Source organism: Somniosus microcephalus, chromosome 11 (genome assembly GCF_052327205.1).
Source record: "Somniosus microcephalus isolate GS21.2 chromosome 11, FLI_Smic_1.0, whole genome shotgun sequence".
Classification (NCBI taxonomy): domain Eukaryota; kingdom Metazoa; phylum Chordata; class Chondrichthyes; order Squaliformes; family Somniosidae; genus Somniosus; species Somniosus microcephalus.
This window is the reverse complement of record NC_140997.1, coordinates 89,419,150-89,441,871: the sequence shown is the minus strand read 5'-3', so window position 1 is coordinate 89,441,871 and position 22,722 is coordinate 89,419,150. Positions and strand designations below refer to the sequence as shown.

The following is a 22,722-nucleotide window of genomic DNA, read 5'->3' as shown; positions in this document are numbered from 1 at the left end:
CAACAATGCAGTACTGCCTTGGGAGGCATGGTGGCATAGTGGTTAGCACTGTTGCCTCACAGCGCCAGGGACCCGGGTTCAAATCTGGCCTCGGGCGACTGTCTGTGTGGAGTTTGCACATTCTCCCTGTGTCTGCGTGGGTTTCCTCTGGGTGCTCCGGTTTCCTCCCACAGTCCAAAGATGTGCAGGTTAGGTTGATTTGGCTATGATAAATTGACCCTTAGTGTTAGGGGATTAAATACGTGGGGTTACGGGGATAGGGTGGGATATGTGTCGGTGCAGGCTCGATGGGCCGAAATGGCCTCTATCTGCACTGTGGGTGATTCTGTGTGTCTGTGTGAATAACAGGAAGACTGGAACTATCACTTTAAGCCCCCTGCCATTGACTCTGCTCCCTTGCTACAGATGCCAGCCCCCTCTCCAGCCTCTCATCCTGAATGAACCAGACTGGACTAAACCTTGATGTCCTGTTCGACCCAGAGCCCAGGTTCAAACCCCACATCCTCTCCCTGCCCTTCACCAAGATTGTCAATTTCCATTTGTATAATATTGTCCACCTGCCTCCCCAACCTCAGTTCCTCTATCGCCGAAGCCCCTATCCATGCTTTGTAACCTTCAGACTCAATTATCACACAGGTCTTCTCTCTGCCCTCCCACCCTCCATAAACTCCAGCTGCCCGTATTGTGTTCTGTGCAATCACCCGCCCCCTCGCTGACCTACACTGGCTCCCTATCCCACAACACATTAAACACTCATCCTCCAATAATTTCATAGCCTCACCCCCACCCTGTGTCAGCAAGCTGCTCCAGCCCTATGCTTACCTCCCTCCGCCCCTCCTGTTGTGCTGTTATTATCTGATGACGAGTAATTCCACAACAGCCCACAAACTAAAACAAGCTTTCAGCACGTGGTATATCCTGCAGGTTATTACACAGACAGGCGGTTAAACTGGGCCTCATCACATCCCCATTCCTGGGGGCAATGTTTTGGACTGATACCTAAACATTCTTCATAGAATCAAACAGCACATAAAGAAGGCCATTCTGCCCATCCTGCCTGTGCAAGAGCTATCCAATTAGTCCCACTCTTTCCCCTGCAATGTTTTTCCCTTCAAGTATTTATCCAATTCCCTTTTGAAAGTTACTATTGAATCTGCTTCCATCACCCTTTCAGGCTGCACATTCCAGATCACAACAACTCACTGCCTAAAATTCTTTTCCTCATGTCGCCTCTGTTTCTTTTGCCAATTACCTTAAATCCGTGTCCTCTAGTTACTGACCCTCCTGCCAGTGGAAACAGTTTCTCCCATCTACTCTATCAAAATCCCTCGCAACCTTGAACAACTCTATTAAATCTCCCCATAACCTTCACTACTCTGAGAACAATCCCAGCTTGGTTGTCTCGTTGGTAGTGTCTCCTTGAGTCACAGTAACCCATGACACTCTGGTATTGTTTAAAGAGGGAGTCTCACAGTCAGAGTATCTATTGTTCTTGTTCTGTGTATCCCGGGGATGTGGAGCTGTGCCCGGTCACCCTGTCTGTGAGTGCAGCCCCTGGTGCAACTCAGATGGGGGAAAGTCCCAGGCTCAATTCCCTGCTAGGCTAGCGGACCTCAACTGGCTCCAGTTACCCAACACTTTTAGTTGGGATCCACACTAAACTCATGGAGTTTGGGGGACACAAAAGGACAAGTACCTGAGGTTGTGGCAGTACAGAAGACGGGGGAGCAAACTCTTGAAGATATTGTAGCTCAGGCAGTTGGAGAGATTGGTCTCTTCCATGCACTCCTCGGACACCTGCAAGAGGTAGGCCAGGGCGGAGCAGTTGATGGGGGTCAGTCTCCCGGCCAGATTCCCAGTCCGCAGGGCGTCAGCCACCCCTTTGGCAATCTCGGTGTGCTGCAGTTCATGGAGACAGTGCATGACGTTGACCGTTCTCGAGGAGATGACATAGTTGGTGTTGAGGCAGCACTGCAGGTGGTGCAGCACTGGCGCTCGATAACTGTTGTGCTCGTCCTTTGTCAGGAGCAGGCCCTGCAGCAATCTGTTCACTTCTGGCGAGAGCAGGCCAGAGAGAAATCGCACAAATATGTCCAGGTGGCCATCTTCTGACTGGAGGGACTTACTGATCGCGTTCTTAAAATGATTGTGGAAGCCTATCTTGGGCCAAGACATAGCATTCTCAGTGAAGAGGTCAAATATGGCCCTTTTGGCTGCTGTGTAATAATAAGTGGCGGCCAGGTACTCCTGCAGGGTTATGTGTGTAAAGTAGTAAACTGTACAGATATTGGAGTCATCCTTGGCGAAGATCCTAGTGCACAAGCTTCCCTGTAGTGATGTGAGGTCGATGCCATAGGACTTCATGTCCTGCTCATAGAAAACAAACCTGCGTTTGATTAACCCATGAAATGCCAGCCTGCTCAGGTTAACAATCAGTTTCTTGTTGTTGCTGAAGGCTTGGTCAATCTTCAGTGCCTCCTGTTCCTTTTCCTGCCAGTCCCCGTTGAGAATCATCTTGAAGAAATACGTATAGATTTCTGTCATGGTCCTGGGGAAGTTTCCAGCCTTGTGACCATCGTTGCTGATTCTGAGGTAGTATGCAAGGGATAGCCCAATCATCAGACAAAAGGACGGGACAGAGCACATTATGTAGAGTGACTTGTGGGCCTTTATATGCGAAAAGACCCGCGTGGCCATTACTTTTTCTTCAAAGAGTGTTTGAAAGAAGTCCTTCATCTCCACTTCCCCAAAGCCCCTGAGTTCCGTCATTCTATTCACAAGTCCAGCTGGGATTTGGCTTGCTGCTGTTGGACGTGAGGTGATCCAGACCGTTGCCTGGGAGAAGATGTTGCCTCGTACTATGTTGGTGATTAAGTTGTCGATCTGGATGTCTTTCTTTGGGTCAGTGCATGTCTGGGAGTTTGAAAACTCTAGTGGATACTTGAACTCGTCCAGCCCATCGAAGATCAGCACCACCTTCGCTGTCCCGTTCAGGATATGGTTGGTTTCGGCGATGTGGGGAAAGGTCAACTTGACCAGCTTTTCTGCAGATATCCTTTCAAAGGAGTTCAGCTCTCGGAACATGAAGGGGAATATGAAAGTGACATCTCTGTACAACTCCCCCTTCAGCCATTTGTACACCAATATTTTCACCAAAGTGCTCTTACCGATTCCAGCCACCCCAACTGTTACTGAAATGCGCGGCGGGATATTATCCTTCGAAAGGGGCAGGAAGAGCCTGTCCAGTGGGGTGTGTCTCGGGCTGTTTTTCATCCCTCTGGTGGCCTCGGTTTGCATAACATCATGCTCCTTCTGTTGGATGTCGGTCAGCCCGTCGATTAGCAGGAGGTTGGTGCGCCTCTCCAGGGAGAACTTTTCACACACTGCACTGACTTCATTCCCACTCCCCAATTTGCTCTGCAGGACTTCTATGTGCTTCTGTATCATCGGCTCTTTAAACAAGAACAGAAGAGAATGAAATGAGGACCCAATGACCAACCACACAAGTCACCAACAAGCCTGTCAACACGTCAACTATTACTCACTGTCGGTGATCTTACCCAACAGACAACTTAAAGCACCTGCCAGTTTAACCTGTTTTAGGGCAAATCCATTGATCCCACCCTCACAGAGGGGTGGCAAGTTGGAGAATTGGGGAGGAACAGGTGGAGGAAAAAGGGGAGGAGGAGAGAAAGAAGGGGAGGAGGACAGGGAGAAGAAAAAGCAGAGAGAGGGAAGGAGGAGGAGATGGGAAGGAGGAGGGGAAGAAAGGAAGGAGAAGGGGGGAGTAAAGAGGAGGGCATGTTATCTAAAATGGTACATCAAGTTTTGTTCTCTGTCCATATGATATCTGTGCTTATAATAATTTTCCATGTAAGTGACAGTGATTTTTTTCCCTACTTATCACGAAAAGTGGACACATTCTATTATTAAGCATTGTGATGCCAGCGGATCAATGGGATTCAATTCCTCCAATAATGAAGCGTCCAGTTGCTGTCTGTGCACTGACTGAAATTTCTAATTATATATTTGAAGGACTTCATTCCAAGTCAACCAAGCTCAGGCTCACAATCAGGTCAGAGATCGCAATACCCACTCCCTATAGAACAGGGCACATTTCACTGCATGAAGCAGTGTCCAGACTGCAGTGTCTGAGAGAGTGCTGTCTGTTTCATTGGTCTGTCTGGCACCTAGCACTCGGTTAAGATACCCAAATCAGCTCTGAGTCCACATGTCCTATAGATACAGTGACTATTTCTGTGGCAAAACAATCTTTAACTATAAAAGATCCACTTTATTATTAAATAATATTGATGCTCCTTTGATTTATAAAATAACTATTTGTACAAGTGTTGCTGTCTTTCGGATGAGATGTTAAACCGAGGCCCCGTCTGCTCTCTCAGGTGGATGTAAAAGATTGCATGGCACTATTTGGAAGAGGAGTAGGGGAGTTATCCCCGGTGTCCTGGCCAATATTTATCCCTCAACCAACATAACAAAAACAGATTATCTGGTCATTATCACATTGCTGTTTGTGGGACCTTGCTGTGAGTAAATTGGCTGCCGCGTTTCCCACATTACAAAGGTGACACCACTTCAAAAATACTTAATTAACTGTAAAGTGCTTTCAGATGTTCGGTGGTCATGAAAGGCTGTATGTATGTATGTCTTTCTTTCTCCACTCACAAGTTCAGTGTTCAGAAAGGTGCTGAGTTGGGTGTGCTGCAACACCTCCTTCCCATCTCCCCCTCCTCCTCCCCCCCTTCTCTCTGTCCTTCTCCAATTCTCCAACCCGCCCCCTCCTCCTGTGAGTGTGGGATCGAAAGGAAGTGCCACTCCCTGGTGCCCACAGGTTCAAGGCCCCCTTTTGCTGCCTTTCCAGGTTGCTGTGGGGAGATACTGAGCTGAGGACAAGTCCTTCCAACAGCAGGCCCCTCTGATGTGACGTGCGCCGGTGGGCGTTTGAGATCAGCCTTCTAAGCCCCCGTGACCCAGGGAGACCAAAGGACAACAGATGAAAATAAAATAAAGACTTGCATTTATATAGCGCCTTTCACGACCTCAGGACGTCTCAAAGTGCTTTACAGCCAATTAGGTACTTTTTGAAGTGTAGTCACTGTTGCCATGTAGGAAACATGGCAGCCAATTTGCAGACAGCAAGCCCCCACAAACAGCAACATGATAATGACCAGATAATCAATTTTAGTGATGTTGACTGAGGGATAAATATTATCCAGGACACTGGGGATAAACATAGAAACATAGAAGATAGGAGCAGGAGAAGGCCATTCGGCCCCTCGCGCCTACTCCGCCATTCAATGAGATCATGGCTGATCATCCAAACTCAGTACCCTGTCTCTGCCTTCTCCCCATATCCCTTGATCCCTTTAGCCTTAAGAAATATATCTAACTCCTTCTTGAATATATTTAATGAATTGGCCTCCACTGCCTTCTGTGGTAGAGAATTCCACAGGTTCACCACTCTCTGGGTGAAGAAATTCCTCCTCATCTCTGTCCTAAATGGCTTACCCCTTATCCTTAGACTGTGACCCCTGGTTCTGGACTACCCGGCCATCGGGAACATCCTTCCTGCATCTAGTCTGTCTAGTCCTGTTAGAATTTTATAAGTTTCAATGAGATCCCCTCTCATTCTTCTAAACTCCAGCGAGTATAAGCCCAATCGACCCAATCTCTCCTCATACGTCATTCCTGCCATCCCAGGTATCAATCTGGTGAATCTTCGCTGCACTCCCTCCATGGCAAGAACATCCTTCCTCAGATAAGGCGACCAAAACTGCACACAATACTCAAGGTGTGGTCTCACCAAGGCCCTGTACAACTGCAGCAAGACATCCTTGTTCCTGTACTCGAACCCTCTCGCTACAAAGGCCAACATACCATTTGCCTTCTTAACCGCCTGCTGCACCTGCATGCTTACCTTCAGCGACTGGTGCACAAGGACACCCAGGTCTCGTTGCACTACCCCTTCTCCCAATCTATTGCCGTTCAGATAATAATCTGCCTTCCTGTTTTTGCCTCCAAAGTGGATAACCTCGCATTTATCCACATTATACTGCATCTGCCATGCATCTGCCCAATCACCCAACCTGTCCAAATCATACTGGAGTTTCTCGGCATCCTCCTCACAGCACACACGCCCACCCAGCTTTGTGTCGTCTGCAAACTTGGAGATATTACATCTAGTTCCCTCGTCTAGATCATTAATATATATTGTGAATAGCTGGGGTCCTAGGACCGATCCCTGCGGTACCTCACTAGTCACTGCCTGCCACTCAGAAAAAGACCAGTTTATTCCAACTCTTTGCTTCCTGTCTGCCAACCAGTTCTCTATCCAAGTCAGTACCTTGCCCCCAATCCCATGTGCCTTAACTTTACACGCCAATCTTTTATGCGGGACCTCATCGAAACTCCCCTGCTCTGCTTTGAAATAGTGCCATGGGATCTTTTACGTCCACCTGAGAGGGCAAACGGGGCCTTGGTTTAACATCTCATCTGAAAGACGGCACCTCTGACTGTGCAGCACTCCCTCAACACTGCACTGGAGTGTCAGCCTAGATTTTTGTGCTCAAGTCTCTGGAGTGGGACATGAACCCACAACCTTCTAACTCAGAAGCAAGGGTGCCGCCAACTGAGTCACTGGCTGACACGGGCAGAAGGGAGAAAACAGGGACAGTTCACATTAAATAAAAACATCTTACCGTAAACAGTAATTAAAAGGTACAGCTGTGAGTTAGTGGTCTCTATAAAGGTCTGCAGTGACTCGGAGGCTGTGTTCCCTTTACCAGCTAGAACATCGATGACTGCCTTCACTTTGTCCGATGGGCCACTCAGTTCTTGAATCTGATTGACTTCTTCATCACTGATCAGATTCTGCCTCTTCATGTAACGGATTATTGTCTCCAGAAAGGGCACACTGATGGACTTTACCAGCTGCTTCCGATATCTGTTGATCCAAATACCTACAATGCACACAAGACACGGCGGGGAATGAACATCTGGACTCTCAGTGGCCACTTGGCAAATAAGGCTCAACAAAGCCGAGTGACCACAGCTGGTATCATGAATCCAATGAGCCATGTTAAAGGAAGACCACTAACCAGCACTCACTGGCAGCGATAGTGAGCTTTCCCCTGAAGTCAGAAACAACTGCCACTCACAAACCCCTGGCACCACGATGAAAGGGAAGCTATTGATGGGACACCAGCTGAAGGCAGAACATGGAGCATGACATTATACATGTGCAGAATGCAGGGACAAGTCTACTGAAGCCAAACTGGGACAAACTCAGGTCCTCACCCTCAAAACCAAGGAGGGCCACATTCAGACTTTTCTGGGTTCCCAGTTTGGGTCAATATTCATTCCTAACTGGCATTCACTCAAGCTCTTTTAAGTGTCAGCTATGGCTCAGTGAGTAGCACTCTCCTCTCTGAGTTAAAAGGTTGTGGGTTCAAGTCCCACTCCCACACATAATCTAGGCTGGCACTTCAGTGCAGTACTGAGGGAGTGCTGCATTGCCAAAGGTGCTGTCTTTCAGATGAGATGTTAAACTGAGGCCCCATCTACCTGACCACAAGATAATTAGAGGTAAGGAAGACCATTCAGCCCATCTAAATGGGTGAGAGCCTAGCATCCCTGCATTGTAGCACGAATTGTTTCTTAAATGATTCCAGAGATTTTGCCTCCACTGTTCTATCTAGAAGTTTATTCCACACATTGATCACAAAAGCAACAACTTGTATTTATGTAGCACCTTTAATGTAGTAAAACGTCCCAAGGCACTTCACAGGAGCATTATCAAACAAAATTTGACACCGCGCCAGATAAAGAGATATTAGGGCAGAGTCAAAGCAGTAGGTTTTAAGGAGCGTCTTGAAGGAGGAAAGAGAGGTAGAGAGGCGGAGAAGTTTAGGCATGGAATTCCACAGCTTAGGAACTTGGCAGCTGAAGGCACAGCCACCAATGGTTGAGCAATTATAATCAGGGATGCTCAAGAGGCCAGAATTAGAGGAGCGCAGATATCTCGGGGGGGGGGGGGGGGGGTTGTGGGGCTGAAGGAGATTACAGAGATAGGGAGGGGCAAGGCCAATGAAGGGATTTGAAAACAAGCATGAGAATTTTTAAATCGAGACGTTGCTTTACCAGGAGCCAATGTAGGTCAGTGAGCACAGGGGTGATGGGTGAACGGGACTTGGTGCGAGTTAGGACACATGCAGCAGAGTTTTGGATGACCTCAAGTTTACATAGGGTAGAATGTGGGTGGCCGGCCAGGGGTGTGTTGGAATAGTCAAGTCTAGAGGTAACAAAGGCATGGATGAGGGTTTCAGCAGCAGATGAGCTGAGGCAGGGGCAGACACGGGCGATGTTACGGAGGTGGAAATAGGCAGTCTTAGTGATGGCGCGGATATGTGGTCGGAAGCTCATTTCAGGGTCATTTCAGGTGCAAACAGTCTGGTTCAGCCTTTGTGTGAAGAAGAATTTCCTGATTATCAGTCCTAAAATGACCTTTTACTAGTTTGAACCTGTGACCACTTGTCCTACTCTAGCCATTTAACTTAAAGTAATATTCTGAATTGACTTACTCCATTCCCTTCACTATCTGATACATCTTTATAAGGTCACCCCTCAGATGCCCCAAGTCTTTCCCCATAACTCAGACCCCTGACCCTGGGGATCAGGCTTATGGCTCTTCTCTGCATTGCCTCCAGCCCTGGAAGGTCTCTCATTTCTCAACAATCAGAGCTGGACTCAAGGTGCAGTCTGACCAGAACCCTGTACAGTTTAATCACAACTTCCTCTGACTTGTGCTCTGTTATGGCCGTGTCGTTCAAGATTCCATTGGCTTCTTTGATCGCTGCGCTGCGTTGGTTCAGGTGGATCTCGCGGCGCTATTGGAAGAGGAGCAGGGAGTTCTCCCAGTGTCCTGGCCAGCCTTCCCCCCTCAAACAGCCCCATCATTCATCTCATTTACTGCTTGTGGGATCTTGCTGTGTGCAAGTCGGCTGCTATGTTTCTCTAGATAACTGTGACTGCACTTCAGGAAAGTAATGGTCGTGAAGCACTTTGGCAGGCCTTGGGGGTGTGGTAAGTCGCTGTATTGATGCAAGATCTTTCTTTCTCATTCATATTGGTCCCCACCTCTGCCATTCATTTACCTCTGGCTCACTGGATTTACACGGGTCATGCATTAGGGACGATGTTCACCCTTTACCCTGCTGACACAGACAGGCTTTGTTTGCCTTTACTGCCAGTTACCTCACATCAATTTAGAACAGGTAGGGTATGTACACTCCCTGAGAACTCCCGGCCCAACTCAGGGAGTCCCAGTACCCCCCGCCACCCTGGCCCAGCCCAGCCCTCCTTGTACTGAAGACCCTGTAGGAGCAGGTGCAGGCTCCATCCCCACAAGGTCATCCTGGAATCCCCAATATATGGCTGGGGCCCAGTGTATCCAAGTCCTAAGGAGGGGGTTCCCGGAGAACTCGTACCAAACTTACAGCAGGAATCACCAGAAAGGCCGGGGATTCTCAGGGCAGGGAGTTCCTGATTGGTCTCTTAGGGTCACCGATGAAACTATAGGGTTATGTCATGCTACATGAGATGGAGGTGAAGAAAAACTGTAATTGAACCAACAGTAAACTGAGACATTATACAGGAGCCAGCACAAAAATTCATGTTTAGATAGAGTTCATTGATGGACCTCCCCAGGAAGAATGTTTTGAAATGTTTCAATGGTGGGATGGAACCTTATTGTTCCTTTACTCTCCAAACCAGCGGCGGCAGACCTGTGAGGAGCGGCGGCGGTGATATAAAGCGGCGGAGCAGGTAGGCCCCACAGCGACAGCGGACCTGTGAGGAGCGGCGGTGGTGATATAAAGCGGCGGAGCAGGTAGGCCCCACAGCGGCGGCGGACCTGTGAGGAGCGGCGGCGGAGCAGGTAGGCCCCACAGCGGCGGCAGACCTGTGAGGAGTGGTGGCGGTGATATAAAGCGGCAGAGCAGGTAGGCCCCACAGCAGCGGCGGACCTGTGAGGAGTGGTGGCGGTGATATAAAGCGGCAGAGCAGGTAGGCCCCACAGCGGCGGCGGACCTGTGAGGAGCGGCGAGGCGGCGATTTAAAGCGAGGCGGCGGAGCAGGTAGGCATATCAATCTCAGAGCTCCAAGAGAGGGAGAGAAGTAAAAAGTAATCGAAGTGTGAGGTCACCAGAAAGCAGGTAAGTGATTGGTTGGTGAGTATTTCTCTCTTTCTCCTTTTTTCCAAACTTAAATTTTGTGGTTTATAGTTTAATAGGGTGTCTGTGGTGTAGCGGGGACTGCTGGTAAACAAGGGCCCTTCAGTATATCATTTAATTGTAGTGTAATTGGTGGGATTGATTTGATTTAATTTAATTTGAATTAATTAAAGAGTAAGTCATGGCAGGAGAGCTCTGTGCCGTGGTATGCTCCTCCTGCACTATATGGGAAATCAGGGACACTTCCTGTGTCCCTGATGACCATGTGTGCGGGAAGTGTATCCAGCTGCAGCTACTGACAGACTGCATTGCGGCGCTGGAGCTGTGAGTGGATACATACTGGAGCATTTGCGATGCTGAGGACATAGTGGATAACACATTTTGGGAGTTGGTCACACCGCAGGTAAAGGCTGCACAGGCAGGAAGAGAATGGATGACTACCAGGCAGAGTAGTAGGCGCAGGCAGGTAGTGCAGGGGTCCCCTGTGACCATTCCCCTCTCAAACAGATATACCACTTTGGATATTGTTGGGGAGGATGGCTTATCAGAGGAAGGCAGCAGCAGCCAACTTCCTGGGACCGTGGGTGGTTCTGCTGCACAGGATGGGAGGAAAAAGAGTGGGAGAGCTATATAGTAATAGGGGATTCTATTGTAAGGGGAATAGATAGGCGTTTCTGCGGCCGCAAATGTGACTCCAGGATGGTATGTTGCCTCCCTGGTGCAAGGGTCAAGGATGTCTCAGAGCGGCTGCAGAACATTTTGGAAGGGGAGGGTGAACAGCCAGTTGTCGTGGTGCATATAGGTATCAACGATATAAGTAAGAAATGGGATGAGGTCCTAAAAGCTGAATATAGGGAGTTAGGAGGTAAATTAAAAAATAGGACCTCAAAGGTAGTAATCTCAGGATTGCTACCAGTGCCACGTGCTAGTCAGAGTAGAAATAGAAGGATATTTCAGATGAATACGTGGCTAGAGGAATGGTGCAAGGGAGAGGGATTCAAATTCCTGGGACATTGGAACCGGTTCTGGGGGAGGTGGGGCCAGTACAAACTGGACGGTTTGCACCTGGGCAGGACCAGGACCGATGTTCTAGGGGAAGTGTTTGCTAGTGCTCTGGGGGAGGGTTTAAACTAAAATGGCAGGGGGTTGGGAACCTGAGCAGGGAAACAGAGGAAAGGGAAACAAGGATAGAAGCAAAAGACAGGAAGGAGAAAAACAAAGGTGGCAGTCAGAGAAATCAAGGGTTTAAATCAAACATGGCCACAGTAAATAATAATTCTAAATGGCATAAGAGTGTTAAAAAAACAAGCCTGAAGGCCTTGTGTCTTAATGCGAGGAGCATTCGTAATAAGGTGGATGAATTAGCTGCGCAAATAGAGGTAAACGGATATGATATGATTGGGATTACGGAAACATGGCTCCAGGGTGACCAAGGCTGGGAACTCAACATCCAGGGGTATTCAATTATCAAGAAAGATAGGCAAAAAGGAAAAGGAGGTGGGGTAGCATTGCTGGTTAAAGAGGGGATTAACACAATTGAAAGGAAGGATATTAGCTCTGATGATATGGAATCTGTATGGGTAGAACTGAGAAATACCAAGGGGCAGAAAACGTTAGTGGAAGTGGTATACAGACCTCCAAACAGTAATGCGGAGGTTGGGGATGGCATTAAATGGGAAATTAGAGACGCGTGCAATAAGGGCACAGCAGTTATCATGGGTGACTTTAATCTACATATAGATTGGGCTAACCAAATTAGTAATAATACTGTGGAGGAGGAATTCCTGAAGTGTATTCGGGATGGTTTCCTGGACCAATATGTCGATGAACCAACTAGAGATCAGGCCATCTTAGACTGGGTATTATGTAATGAGAAAGCATTAATTAACAATCTTGTTGTGCGAGGCCCCTTGGGTCAGAGCGATCATAATATGATAGAATTCTTCATTAAGGTGGAGAGTGAAGTAGTTGACTCAGAGACTAGGGTCCTGAATTTAAATAAAGGAAACTATGATGGTATAAGGCACGAGTTGGGTAGGATTGATTGGGGAATGTTACTCAAAAGGTTGACGGTGGATAAGCAATGGCAAACATTCAAAGACCACATGGATGAACTACAGAATTTGTTCATCCCTGTTTGGCATAAAAATAAAACAAAAAAGGTGACTCAACCGCGGCTAACAAGGGAAATTAGGGATAGCATAAGATCCAAGGAGAGGACATATAATTTGGCTAGAAAAAGCAGTAAACCTGAGGATTGGGAGCAGTTTAGGATTCAGCAAAGGAGGACAAAGGGATTAATTAAGAGGGGGATAATAGAGTATGAGAGTAAGTTTTCAGGGAACATAAAAACTGACTGTAAAAGCTTTTATAGATATGTGAAGAGAAAAAGATTGGTGAAGTCAAGCGTAGGTCCCTTGCAGTCAGAATCAGGGGAATTTATAATGGGGAACAAAGAAATGGCAGACCAATTAAATACATACTTTGGTTCTGTCTTCACAAAGGAGGACACAAATAACCTCCCAGAGATGTCGGGGAACATAGGGTCTAATGAGAGGGAGGAACTGAAAGAAATCAGTATTTGTAGGGAAATGGTGTTAGGGAAATTGACGGGATTGAAGGCTGATAAATCCCCAGGGCCTGATAATCTACATCCTAGGGTACTTAAGGAAGTGGCCCTAGAAATAGTAGATGCATTGCTGGTCATCTTCCAAAATTCGATAGGCTCTGGAACAGTTCCCATGGATTGGAGGGTAGCTAATGTTACCCCACTATTCAAAAAAGGTGGTAGAGAGAAAACGGGGAATTATAGGCCGGTAAGCCTGACATCGGTAGTGGGGAAAATGCTAGAGTCCATTATAAAAGATGTAATAGCAGAGCACTTGGAAAACAGTGACAAAGTCAACATGGATTTACAAAAGTTTAATCTACTGGAATTTTTTGAGGATGTAACTGGTTGAATAGATAAGGGAGAACCAGTGGATGTGGTGTATTTGGACTTTCAGAAGGCTTTCGATAAGGTCCCGCATAAGAGATTAGCATGTAAAGTTAAGGGATTGGGGGCAAGGTACTGACTTGGATAGAGAACTGGTTGGCAGACAGGAAGCAAAGAGTTGGAATAAACGGGTCTTTTTCCGAGTGGCAGGCAGTGACTAGTGGGGTACCGCAGGGATCGGTCCTAGGACCCCAGCTATTCACAATATATATAAATGATCTAGACGAGGGAACTAGATGTAATATCTCCAAGTTTGCAGATGACACAAAGCTGGGTGGGCGTGTGTGCTGTGAGGAGGATGCCGAGAAACTCCAGTATGATTTGGACAGGTTGGGTGATTGGGCAGAAGCATGGCAGATGCAGTACAATCTGGATAAATGCGAGGTTATCCACTTTGGTGGCAAAAACAGAAAGGCAGATTATTATCTGAATGGCAATAGATTGGGAGAAGGGGAAGTGCAACGAGACCTGGGTGTCCTTGTGCACCAGTCGCTGAAGGTAAGCATGCAGGTGCAGCAGGCGGTTAAGAAGGCAAATGGTATGTTGGCCTTCGTAACGAGAGGGTTCGAGTACAGGAACAAGGATGTCTTGCTGCAGTTGTACAGGGCCTTGGTGAAACCACATCTTGAGTATTGTCTGCAGTTTTGGTCGTCTGATCTGAGGAAGGATGTTCTTGCCATGGAGGGAGTGCAGTGAAGATTCACCAGACTGATACCTGGGATGGCAGGAATGACGTATGAGGAGAGATTGGATCGATTGGGCTTATACTCGCTGGAGTTTAGAAGAATGAGCGGGGATCTCATTGAAACTTACCAAATTCTAACAGGACTAGACAGACTAGATGCAGGAAGGATGTTCCCGATGGCCGGGGAGTCCAGAACCAGGGGTCACAGTCTAAGGATAAGGGGTAAGCCATTTAGGACAGAGATGAGGAGGAATTTCTTCACCCAGAGAGTGGTGAACCAGTGGAATTCTCTACCACAGAAGGCAGTGGAGGCCAATTCATTAAATATATTCAAGAAGGAGTTAGATATATTTCTTAAGGCTAAAGGGACCAAGGGATATGGGGAGGAGGCAGGGACAGGGTATTGAATTTGGATGATCAGCCATGATCTCATTGAATGGCGGAGCAGGCTCGAGGGGCCGAATGGCCTACTCCTGCTCCTATCTTCTATGTTTATATGTAACCTCACACTCCAGATCTCACGCCAGACGTACCTTCCATTGTCTCACACAGCAGCTACAGTATTGAGGGGTGCGAATGCCTTCTTCCAATTCCCTGTGACTTCATCTGTCAATCTTTGTGCTGCTGGTTTCAGTAGGGACAATGTTGACCCTTCACCTCTGCTCGTTCTCCGACACCAGCTCCAACACATACCATCCAGGGGCAGTTTGAAGCCACAATCCGCACAACACCATCCACAGCCGCCCCTCAGCTCACCCTTTCTCCATGCTACTGTAAGGCAAATTTATATTTTATTCAACGTTCAAAACTATGGCAATCAAGACATTGTGTGTAATTTGTTTGATTTTCTCCCAGTTCAGGCCCACCCACCGTTAGCTCTCTCCCTCAATCACAGTGACAGTGGGACAGTTTGTAGGATCAGAGCAAAGGAATGAATTGAGGGTCCAGAACAAACATACGAGCAGAGTAACTTCACTCCATTGCAGGTTCAGGGAGCCAGCTCGGCCTGGAGCTGCCCAGTACATATATCGCCGTTCCTTCATTGTCGCTGGGTCAAAATCCTGGAACTCCCTCTGTAACAGCACTGTGGGAGTACCTTCACCCCATGGACTGCAGTGGTTTAGGAAGACGGCTCACCACCACCTTCGCAAGGGCAACTTGGGATGGGCAATAAATGCTGGCCTTGCCAGCGATGCCCACATTCCGTGAATAATAAAAGACAAAAGATTTGTATTTATGTAACGCCTTTCACAAACTTTGGGCGTCCCAAATTGCTTTACAGGCAATGAAGTATTTTTTGAAGTGTAGTCACTGTTGTAATGTAGCAAATGTGCAGCAAGCTCCCACAAACAGCAACGTGATAATGACCAGATAATCTGTTTTAGTGATGTTGGTTAAAGGATAAATATTGGCCAGGACTCTGGGGAGAACTGTTCAAACATCTCTTTATCTGGCTAGGTGTCAAATTTTGTTTGATAACGCGCCTGTGAAACGCCTTGGGACATTTTACTACATTAAAGGCGCTCTATAAATGCAAGTTGTTGATGTTGCATGTGTTGTGTCTCCTTGTGTTCTTATATTACTATATATAATACAGACACTTTTAACTCGTTTTAATTTACAGCTTTTACTCAGTGCTTTCATGATGTTGCTGCCGCATGGTGCGGAGTGATACAAGATGTCCGACCTTGCACTGCCTGACACAGTGTGCCACACAGCAGTATAAATGCACTAACCAAAGTAGCACGGTGGCATAGTGGTTAGCACTGTTGCCTCACAGCGCCAGGGACCCGGGTTCAAATCCGGCCTCGGGTGACTGTCTGTGTGGAGTTTGCACATTCTCCCCGTGTTTGCGTGGGTTTTCTCCGGGTGCTCTGGTTTCCTCCCACAGTCCAAAGATATGCGGGTTAGGTTGATTGGCCATGATTAAAATTGACCCTTAGTGTTAGGGGGGGATTAAATACACAGGGATAGGGCTTGGGTGGGTTGGCTGTCGGTGTAGGGACCGGGTGCTAGGGTTTGGATGATCAGCCATGATCTCGTTGAATGGCGGAGCAGGGCCGAATGGCCTACTCCTATTTTCTATGTTTCTATAACAATGTAACAAGTAGTTCCATTCAACGATGTGATAATATAACGATGTAGCATCCCTCTTTCTCAAAAAACTAAAACATGAAATTTAATTTAATTAAAAAAATATTATATCTAAACTATTATTATCAAAATACAAAGAATCATGAGTTTTCTTTTCTTATTCGCGATATCGCTCAGGTGGTTGGATGTTGTCCCTCCATCTTGTGGATTTGGTGGTGACCACTCCTCTCTGCGGTGTTTTGGTGTGTTCCGCTCTTGTTGTTGTTGTTGTTGCTGTCGCACTTGGAGTTGGAATGTGCATACTCGTGGTTGTTTGATTTGTGGCGCTTGTTTCTGGCATTGTACTGCTTGTAGTAGCTGGTGTTGTCAATGTTGCTGATGTTGTCTGCTGCCTAACCAGTTCAGGTGAAGGTCTGATGTGGAGTCTGTTCTGTCTGTATTGGTTACCAGGTTCGGTCTCGACGAAGTAGGATCTTGGAGTATCAGCTTTTCCAATGACCTTGGCTGGATTCCAGGTTTTCAACACCGGGTCTTGTACATGCACTGATTGCCCATTCAGCAATTCTGGTAGCATCTTTGCATGTTTGTCGTAATGTTTGCTTCCTACGACTTGTGCTTCTGCCAACTTCTGTCTGAAGTCCTCCTGGTCCTGGGGAGGATGTATTTTTGCTGGTAGGGTAGTCTTAAACTTCCTCCCATTCAGCAATTCCGCAGGTGATTTCATGTCTGCTTTCAGTGGTGTTGATCTGAGTGATAGGAGGGCAAGGTCTTGGTCTTCCCCCATCTCACTGCTTTTGATGAGAGTTCTCTTGACAGTCTGGATCTGTCTTTCGATGAACCCGTGGGAAATGTGGGGATGAGGTTACTATTTTGAACCCATACTTTTCTGCCAGAGCTCTGAATTCACTCGATGTGAACTGGGTTCCATTGTCACAAATTACCTTCTCCAGGATTCCTTGTTCAGCAAACAAGCTCTTTGCAATTCTGGTGGTAGTTGTGGCTCTCAGATCTTTCATGCTTCTCACAAAAGGAAACTTGGAATAGTAATCTGCCACTATGAGATACCATTCTTGATTGCACATGAAGAGATCTGCTCCAACAGTGTGCCATGGTCTTGACGGTATTTCACTAGGTATCATCTCCTCTTTCTGTTGTGCATTTCTGTATTTCTGGCATATACCACATGCAGAAACCATCTGTTCGATATTTTTGTACATGCCTATCCAGTATACAGCTGATCTGGCTCTCAGCTTGCATTTCTCCATTCCCATGTGGCCTTCATGTATCAGATGGAGAAGTTGTCTGCATCGTCTTTGGCACGATGATCCTCGATCCAGCAAGGAGAATACCGTCTTCTACTGCAATATCGTCTCTAATCGTCCAGTATTGACGAATTGTCGCCTGTACCTGCTGGATTCGCTCCGGCCACCCCTGTATCACTTGTTGTGTGAGTAGTTGTAATTCCTCATCTTTGCTAGTCTCATCTCTGATTCGACTGAGCTTTGTAGGGGTAACACTCACTAGGTGGTGGATTTTTACTGTTAGACCCTCCACCTCGTGTTTCTCATATGGTGACAATCGAGACAACGCATCTGCTAGCACCATTTCCTTTCCTGGCTTATATTTAAGCGTGAAGTCATAGCTTTGGAGCCTTAGAAGTAGTCTTTGCAGTCGCTTTGCACAGATTCTTCTTATAGATCTGTTCTAGTGGACGATGGTCACTCTCTATTGTAAACTGCCTTCCATACAGGTATGTATGGAATTTCTCGCATCCATACACTACTGCTAATAGTTCTCTTTCTATATTGGCGTATCTCGTCTCGGCTGACGTCAAGGCCTTTGATGCGAAGGCTATTGGCTTTCCTTCCTGCACAAGAGCTGCCCCTAGTCCCCTGGTAGAAGCGTCTACTTGCAGAGTGACTGGTTTTCTTCTGTCATAATATGACAGACTTGTTTCTTTGCACAACAGTTCTTTAAGTTGTTTGAAATTCCTTTCGTGTGATTCAGACCACTGGTATTCGGTGTCTTCTTTCAATAGCTCTCTGAGATTTGTTGTATGTTCCGACATGTGTGGGATGAAAGAACTCATGTATTGGACCAAGCCGAGGTAACTCCTCAGCTCTTTCTTATCTTTGGGTGGTTTCATTTCAGCAATCGCCGCAATCTTCTCAGGATTTGGCTTGACTCCCTCTGGTGTGTAGATCATACCAAAAAATTGGCATTCCTTGACTTTAACTATGCACTTATTGGCATTTAACTTGATGCCAGCCTTCCTGGTACACTCCATGGCCTCATGTAGGTGCACATCATGGTCTCTTTCATCTGCTCCATAGATCTGGATATCATCAGCTATTCCTATAGCTCCTCTACAGCCTCTGTGTCTCGTCTACTTTCTGATGAAAAATATCTTGACTGACCTTTAACCCGAATGGTAGCCGCAGGAATTTGTAACGCCCAAATGGTGTGTTGAATGTTGTCAGTGTTGTTGATTCCTCATCCAACTCCACGTTCCAATATCCATTTCTGGCATCTAGTTTTGAGAAAACCTTGGCTCCTGCCAGTGATGGCGTAATCTCCTCTAGTGTTAGGGTGGGATAGTGGTCCCTCTTCATCGCCTGGTTTAGATCTTTGGGGTCCAAACATATTCTGAGACGCCCGTTTGGCTTTTCTCGTACCACAATTGAGTTTACCCAGTCTGTGGGTTCAGTGACCTTTACGATCACTCCCTTTTCTGCCATCTCCTTTAGCTCTCTTTCAAGCTTTGTCTTCAGCTCGATGGGTACTTTTCGTGGAGCATGGATAACGGGCTTTACCTCTGGATCGATGGTGATGTGGTATTGGAAATCTCCGAAACATCCCACTGTATCATTGAAACATTCCGGATACATGGCTATCAAGTCTTTTTTACTCTTGATTTGTGGGCGGTTCTCCAGCGGGGTGTTGCTGTCTATCCTCAGTGATGTTTCTGTCAGCTCGTGATTCACTGAGATCAATCTCAACTTCTCGCAGCTGTTTAATCCCAGGATCGCTGGCCCCTCAGTGTCGGTGACATAGAACATGCAGTTGATGTTCTTTCCTTTATGTGTCCCTTTGACAAAGGTTATTCCAAGTTGTTTAATCTCACTCCCCCCGTATGCTGTCAGCGTGACATTACTTGCCTTTAAACAACCACTTTTCGGGTAGCCATCTTCTTTCAAGTTTTCGGGAAAGATCTGCTGGTACAGTCTCAATGGGAGAATGTTGCTCTGAGCCCCTGTGTCCAGCTTCAACTTTAAGTTGATGGTTGTGGGCTGACCTTTGATCCTCTTTTCGATTTGGATGATGGTGTGCAATTCTCTCCTCGGAGTATTTTCCATTCTGGACATCTCGTGAAGCTGTACCTTTATGGTTCCGATGTTTAGTGTATTGTCATGACCATAATCATCATCATCCTGCTCATCTGTGGCATGGATATTGTGTTCCTTTCTCTGGTTCTGCTGTCTGCCTTTGTTTTTGATGTATGTTCCTTCTTTCTTCGTTCTACACCTCTTTTGCCAGTGGTTTAGTTTGCCACATGCATTGCAGCTTGTTCCATATGCTGGACATTTCCTCCTGTCTGTATAATCGTGCAGTCTTCCACAGTTTCTGCACATGTTTCTCCCGTTGTCACGTACATACCTTTGTGTGTTGTACTTTTCTCTCACTGTATCCACTCTGTTGTCCGTCTCAGAAGCCGTCTGCATATCAGCCGTTTGAGAAATCAGCGTTCTCATTTGCTGTTTCATGGCTTCATGCAGTATCTACAGCCTCTGTTAATTCGAGATTTTCATTTCCTATCAGGGCTTTTTGTACCTCTGCATGCGCTGACCCCCATATCAGCTGGTCCACAAGCCTTTCCTCCATTTCCTTAAATGCACACTTGCTGGCTTCATTTCTCAGCCTTGTTATGAAATTGTCAACTGTTTCACCGAGTTCCTGTCTTAGACTCTGGAATTTGTATCTGTGTATACGGTGATTGGATTTAGGCTCTAGATGGTTGCTGAATTTCTCAAAGATTGCCGCCGGGTTTTCCTTTTCCTCTTCAGTCAAATCTAGTCCTTTTTCTCCTGTCCACAACAGAATGTAACTAACCTTTTCCTCGTTGGCAGTATCCTTCAGGAAGCTTTTGCATGTAAGGTCACATTTCTGTTTGAACTTGCGGAATGCCTCTACTGAATCGTCGACGTCCCAGTTCATGAGGGGTTGCATTTGCACAGTCTGTGCAGCAGCAGCCACCATTGTAGTTGCCCATACGATTTACACTCAATCACCGCAGGCACCGGCAGTCACGATCAGCTCATATATCCACTTTTCGTCTTATTCGTAGTTCGTATAGTACAAGTTGTACTCACTTATACCGCTGCCACCATGTTGTGTCTCCTTGTGTTCTTATATTACTATATATGATACAGACACTTTTAACTCGTTTTAGTTTACAGCTTTTACTCAGTGCTTTCATGATGTTGCTGCCGCATGGTGCGGAGTGATACAAGATGTCCGACCTTGCACTGTGCACTGCCTGACACAGTGTGCCACATAGCAGTATAAATGCACTAACCAAAGTAGTTCCATATAACAATGTAACAAGTAGTTCCATTTAATGATGTGATAATATAACGATGTAACAGTGTGTAACAAGTGAAACATGGCCATTGTTGTTCATTGTACTGTATGCCCGGGGCTTGAATCGCTGTTATTACTGTGTATCTGTGAGAGAAACACGGAAACAAAGGTAGAGCTGAAGATTGGTGATATTACCGAGGGGGGTGCAGGCAGTCTAGACAATGTGCTGGATTTGGGGTCAGAAGCTCAGCTCAGGACTCCGAGGTTGTCGGGGGAATGGTCCAAAAGCACCTTGGCCCTTAAATTCTGTGGGGGCTCTCTTGGCCTCGCAGCATAACTCTGGGGGTTCTGCTGGTCTCCCCACTGGAGTTACAGCGGGAGAACACCCAGAATTTCAGGACAAATTTACACCAACACTACACACACACATTCAAGAGAAATTCACAGACAGATAACGGTTATTTTTAAATGGTGGATTCACTCAATTTGCCTTTTTGGAATCATTGGCCAAATTTCATCTCCTCTGTAAAAGTTTCAACACTTCCAAGAGGTTTGAATTAAACACCAAGGACACTTGGGGTCGTGCTGCAGGTTCTAATTATCAGGGCAATGCCCAGATGACCGAGGTCACAACACACAAGCCGACGAAACACTCAAAGCTGTGGGACTAAAAGCCATGAAACCACACGAGCATGCGAGCTGACACAGCGCCCTGCAGCTACAGTCTGAGCAGGATATCTACACTCAGATCAGCCACGAACTCAGTTCATTTCTGCACCAGTTTTTTAAACTGTTAGGCCTAGAAATTCACTGGCCTTAGCACCGCTTTTGAGGCGCTAGAGGGCCTAGCGCCGAAGTTATGGCCAGTTTAGAAATTGACAGGGGCCCTAAATCGGCGTTAGGCCGGTAGCGCTGCGCCGGCACCAATGACGTCATCGGTGTGCGCAGCATCCCGGTTGCCATGGTAACCCACCCGAACTCGGAAATTGAGTTGCGGCCGCCTCGCCCGTGGCAGCCGCAAGCAACGTTCTGGCAGAGGTGCCTTACAGAACTTTGCGCCGGCGCATTAAAGGCCCCGCGGCGGCCGGCCGCTTTCCCGCCGGCCGCCTGGCCGCAGCTCCCTCCCCGGACTTCCCCCCCCCCCCCCGGAACAGAAGCAAGCCCGGCACTTGTCCGAGGTGCCGGGCTCATTTTTAAAAAGATTATCGCGGGCTGTGGCCGGGTGCAGGCAGCTCCTCCTTAACGGAAGGAGGAGGCCTGCACTTCCCGAGCCTGCCGCACCGCAGCGGGCGCCGCAGCGCCGGAATAGCGCCGCAATGCGGCGCGTGGCGCCAGTTTTGAGGCGCTGAGACCCCTCAGTAGCGCCGGCAGCCGTTTGGGCGCGGCGCTACTGAATTTTTGGCGCGCGCAGGGGGACTTAGCGCCGGCACTAACTTCCGGCGCTAAAGCCCTCGCTGCGCCAAAACCGAATTTCTAGGCCTTAATGTCGAATATAAAAGAAATGTTTTCCATCTCCGTTTACAAAATTCACCTTCAGCTCTCTACACTGTCCCATCAAGTACTCCCAGGGCAGGTACAGCACGGGTTAGATACAGAGTAAAGCTCCCTCTACACTGTCCCATCAAACACTCCCAGGGCAGGTACAGCACGGGTTAGATACAGAGTAAAGCTCCCTCTACACTGTCCCATCAAACACTCCCAGGGCAGGTACAGCACAGGTTAGGTACAGAGTAAAGCTCCCTCTACACTGTCCCATCAAACACTCCCAGGGCAGGTACAGCACGGGTTAGATACAGAGTAAAGCTCCCTCTACACTGTCCCATCAAACACTCCCAGGGCAGGTACAGCACGGGTTAGATACAGAGTAAAGCTCCCTCTACACTGTCCCATCAAACACTCCCAGGGCAGGTACAGCACGGGTTAGATACAGAGTAAAGCTCCCTCTACACTGTCCCATCAAACACTCCCAGGGCAGGTACAGCACAGGTTAGGTACAGAGTAAAGCTCCCTCTACACTGTCCCATCAAACACTCCCAGGGCAGGTACAGCACGGGTTAGATACAGAGTAAAGCTCCCTCTACACTGTCCCCATCAAACATTCCCCAAGCAGGTACAGC

The 22,722-nt window shown here is 47.4% G+C and overlaps 1 protein-coding gene across 1 annotated transcript in view; it reads right to left on the bottom strand.

Moving 5' to 3' along the window:
• Window positions 1–14,470, bottom strand: part of nlrc3 (NLR family, CARD domain containing 3) — a 76,835-nt gene extending 62,365 nt beyond the window's left edge. The window contains exons 1-3 of the mRNA XM_085999953.1: window positions 14,464–14,470; window positions 6,720–6,980; window positions 1,697–3,452 (exon numbers count right to left, since the gene is read on the bottom strand). Of these exons, the coding sequence (XP_085856079.1) occupies window positions 1,697–3,452; window positions 6,720–6,980; window positions 14,464–14,470 (2,024 nt within the window). The remainder of the gene's footprint in view (window positions 1–1,696; window positions 3,453–6,719; window positions 6,981–14,463) is intronic.
• Between the last annotated feature and the right edge of the window lie 8,252 nt (window positions 14,471–22,722).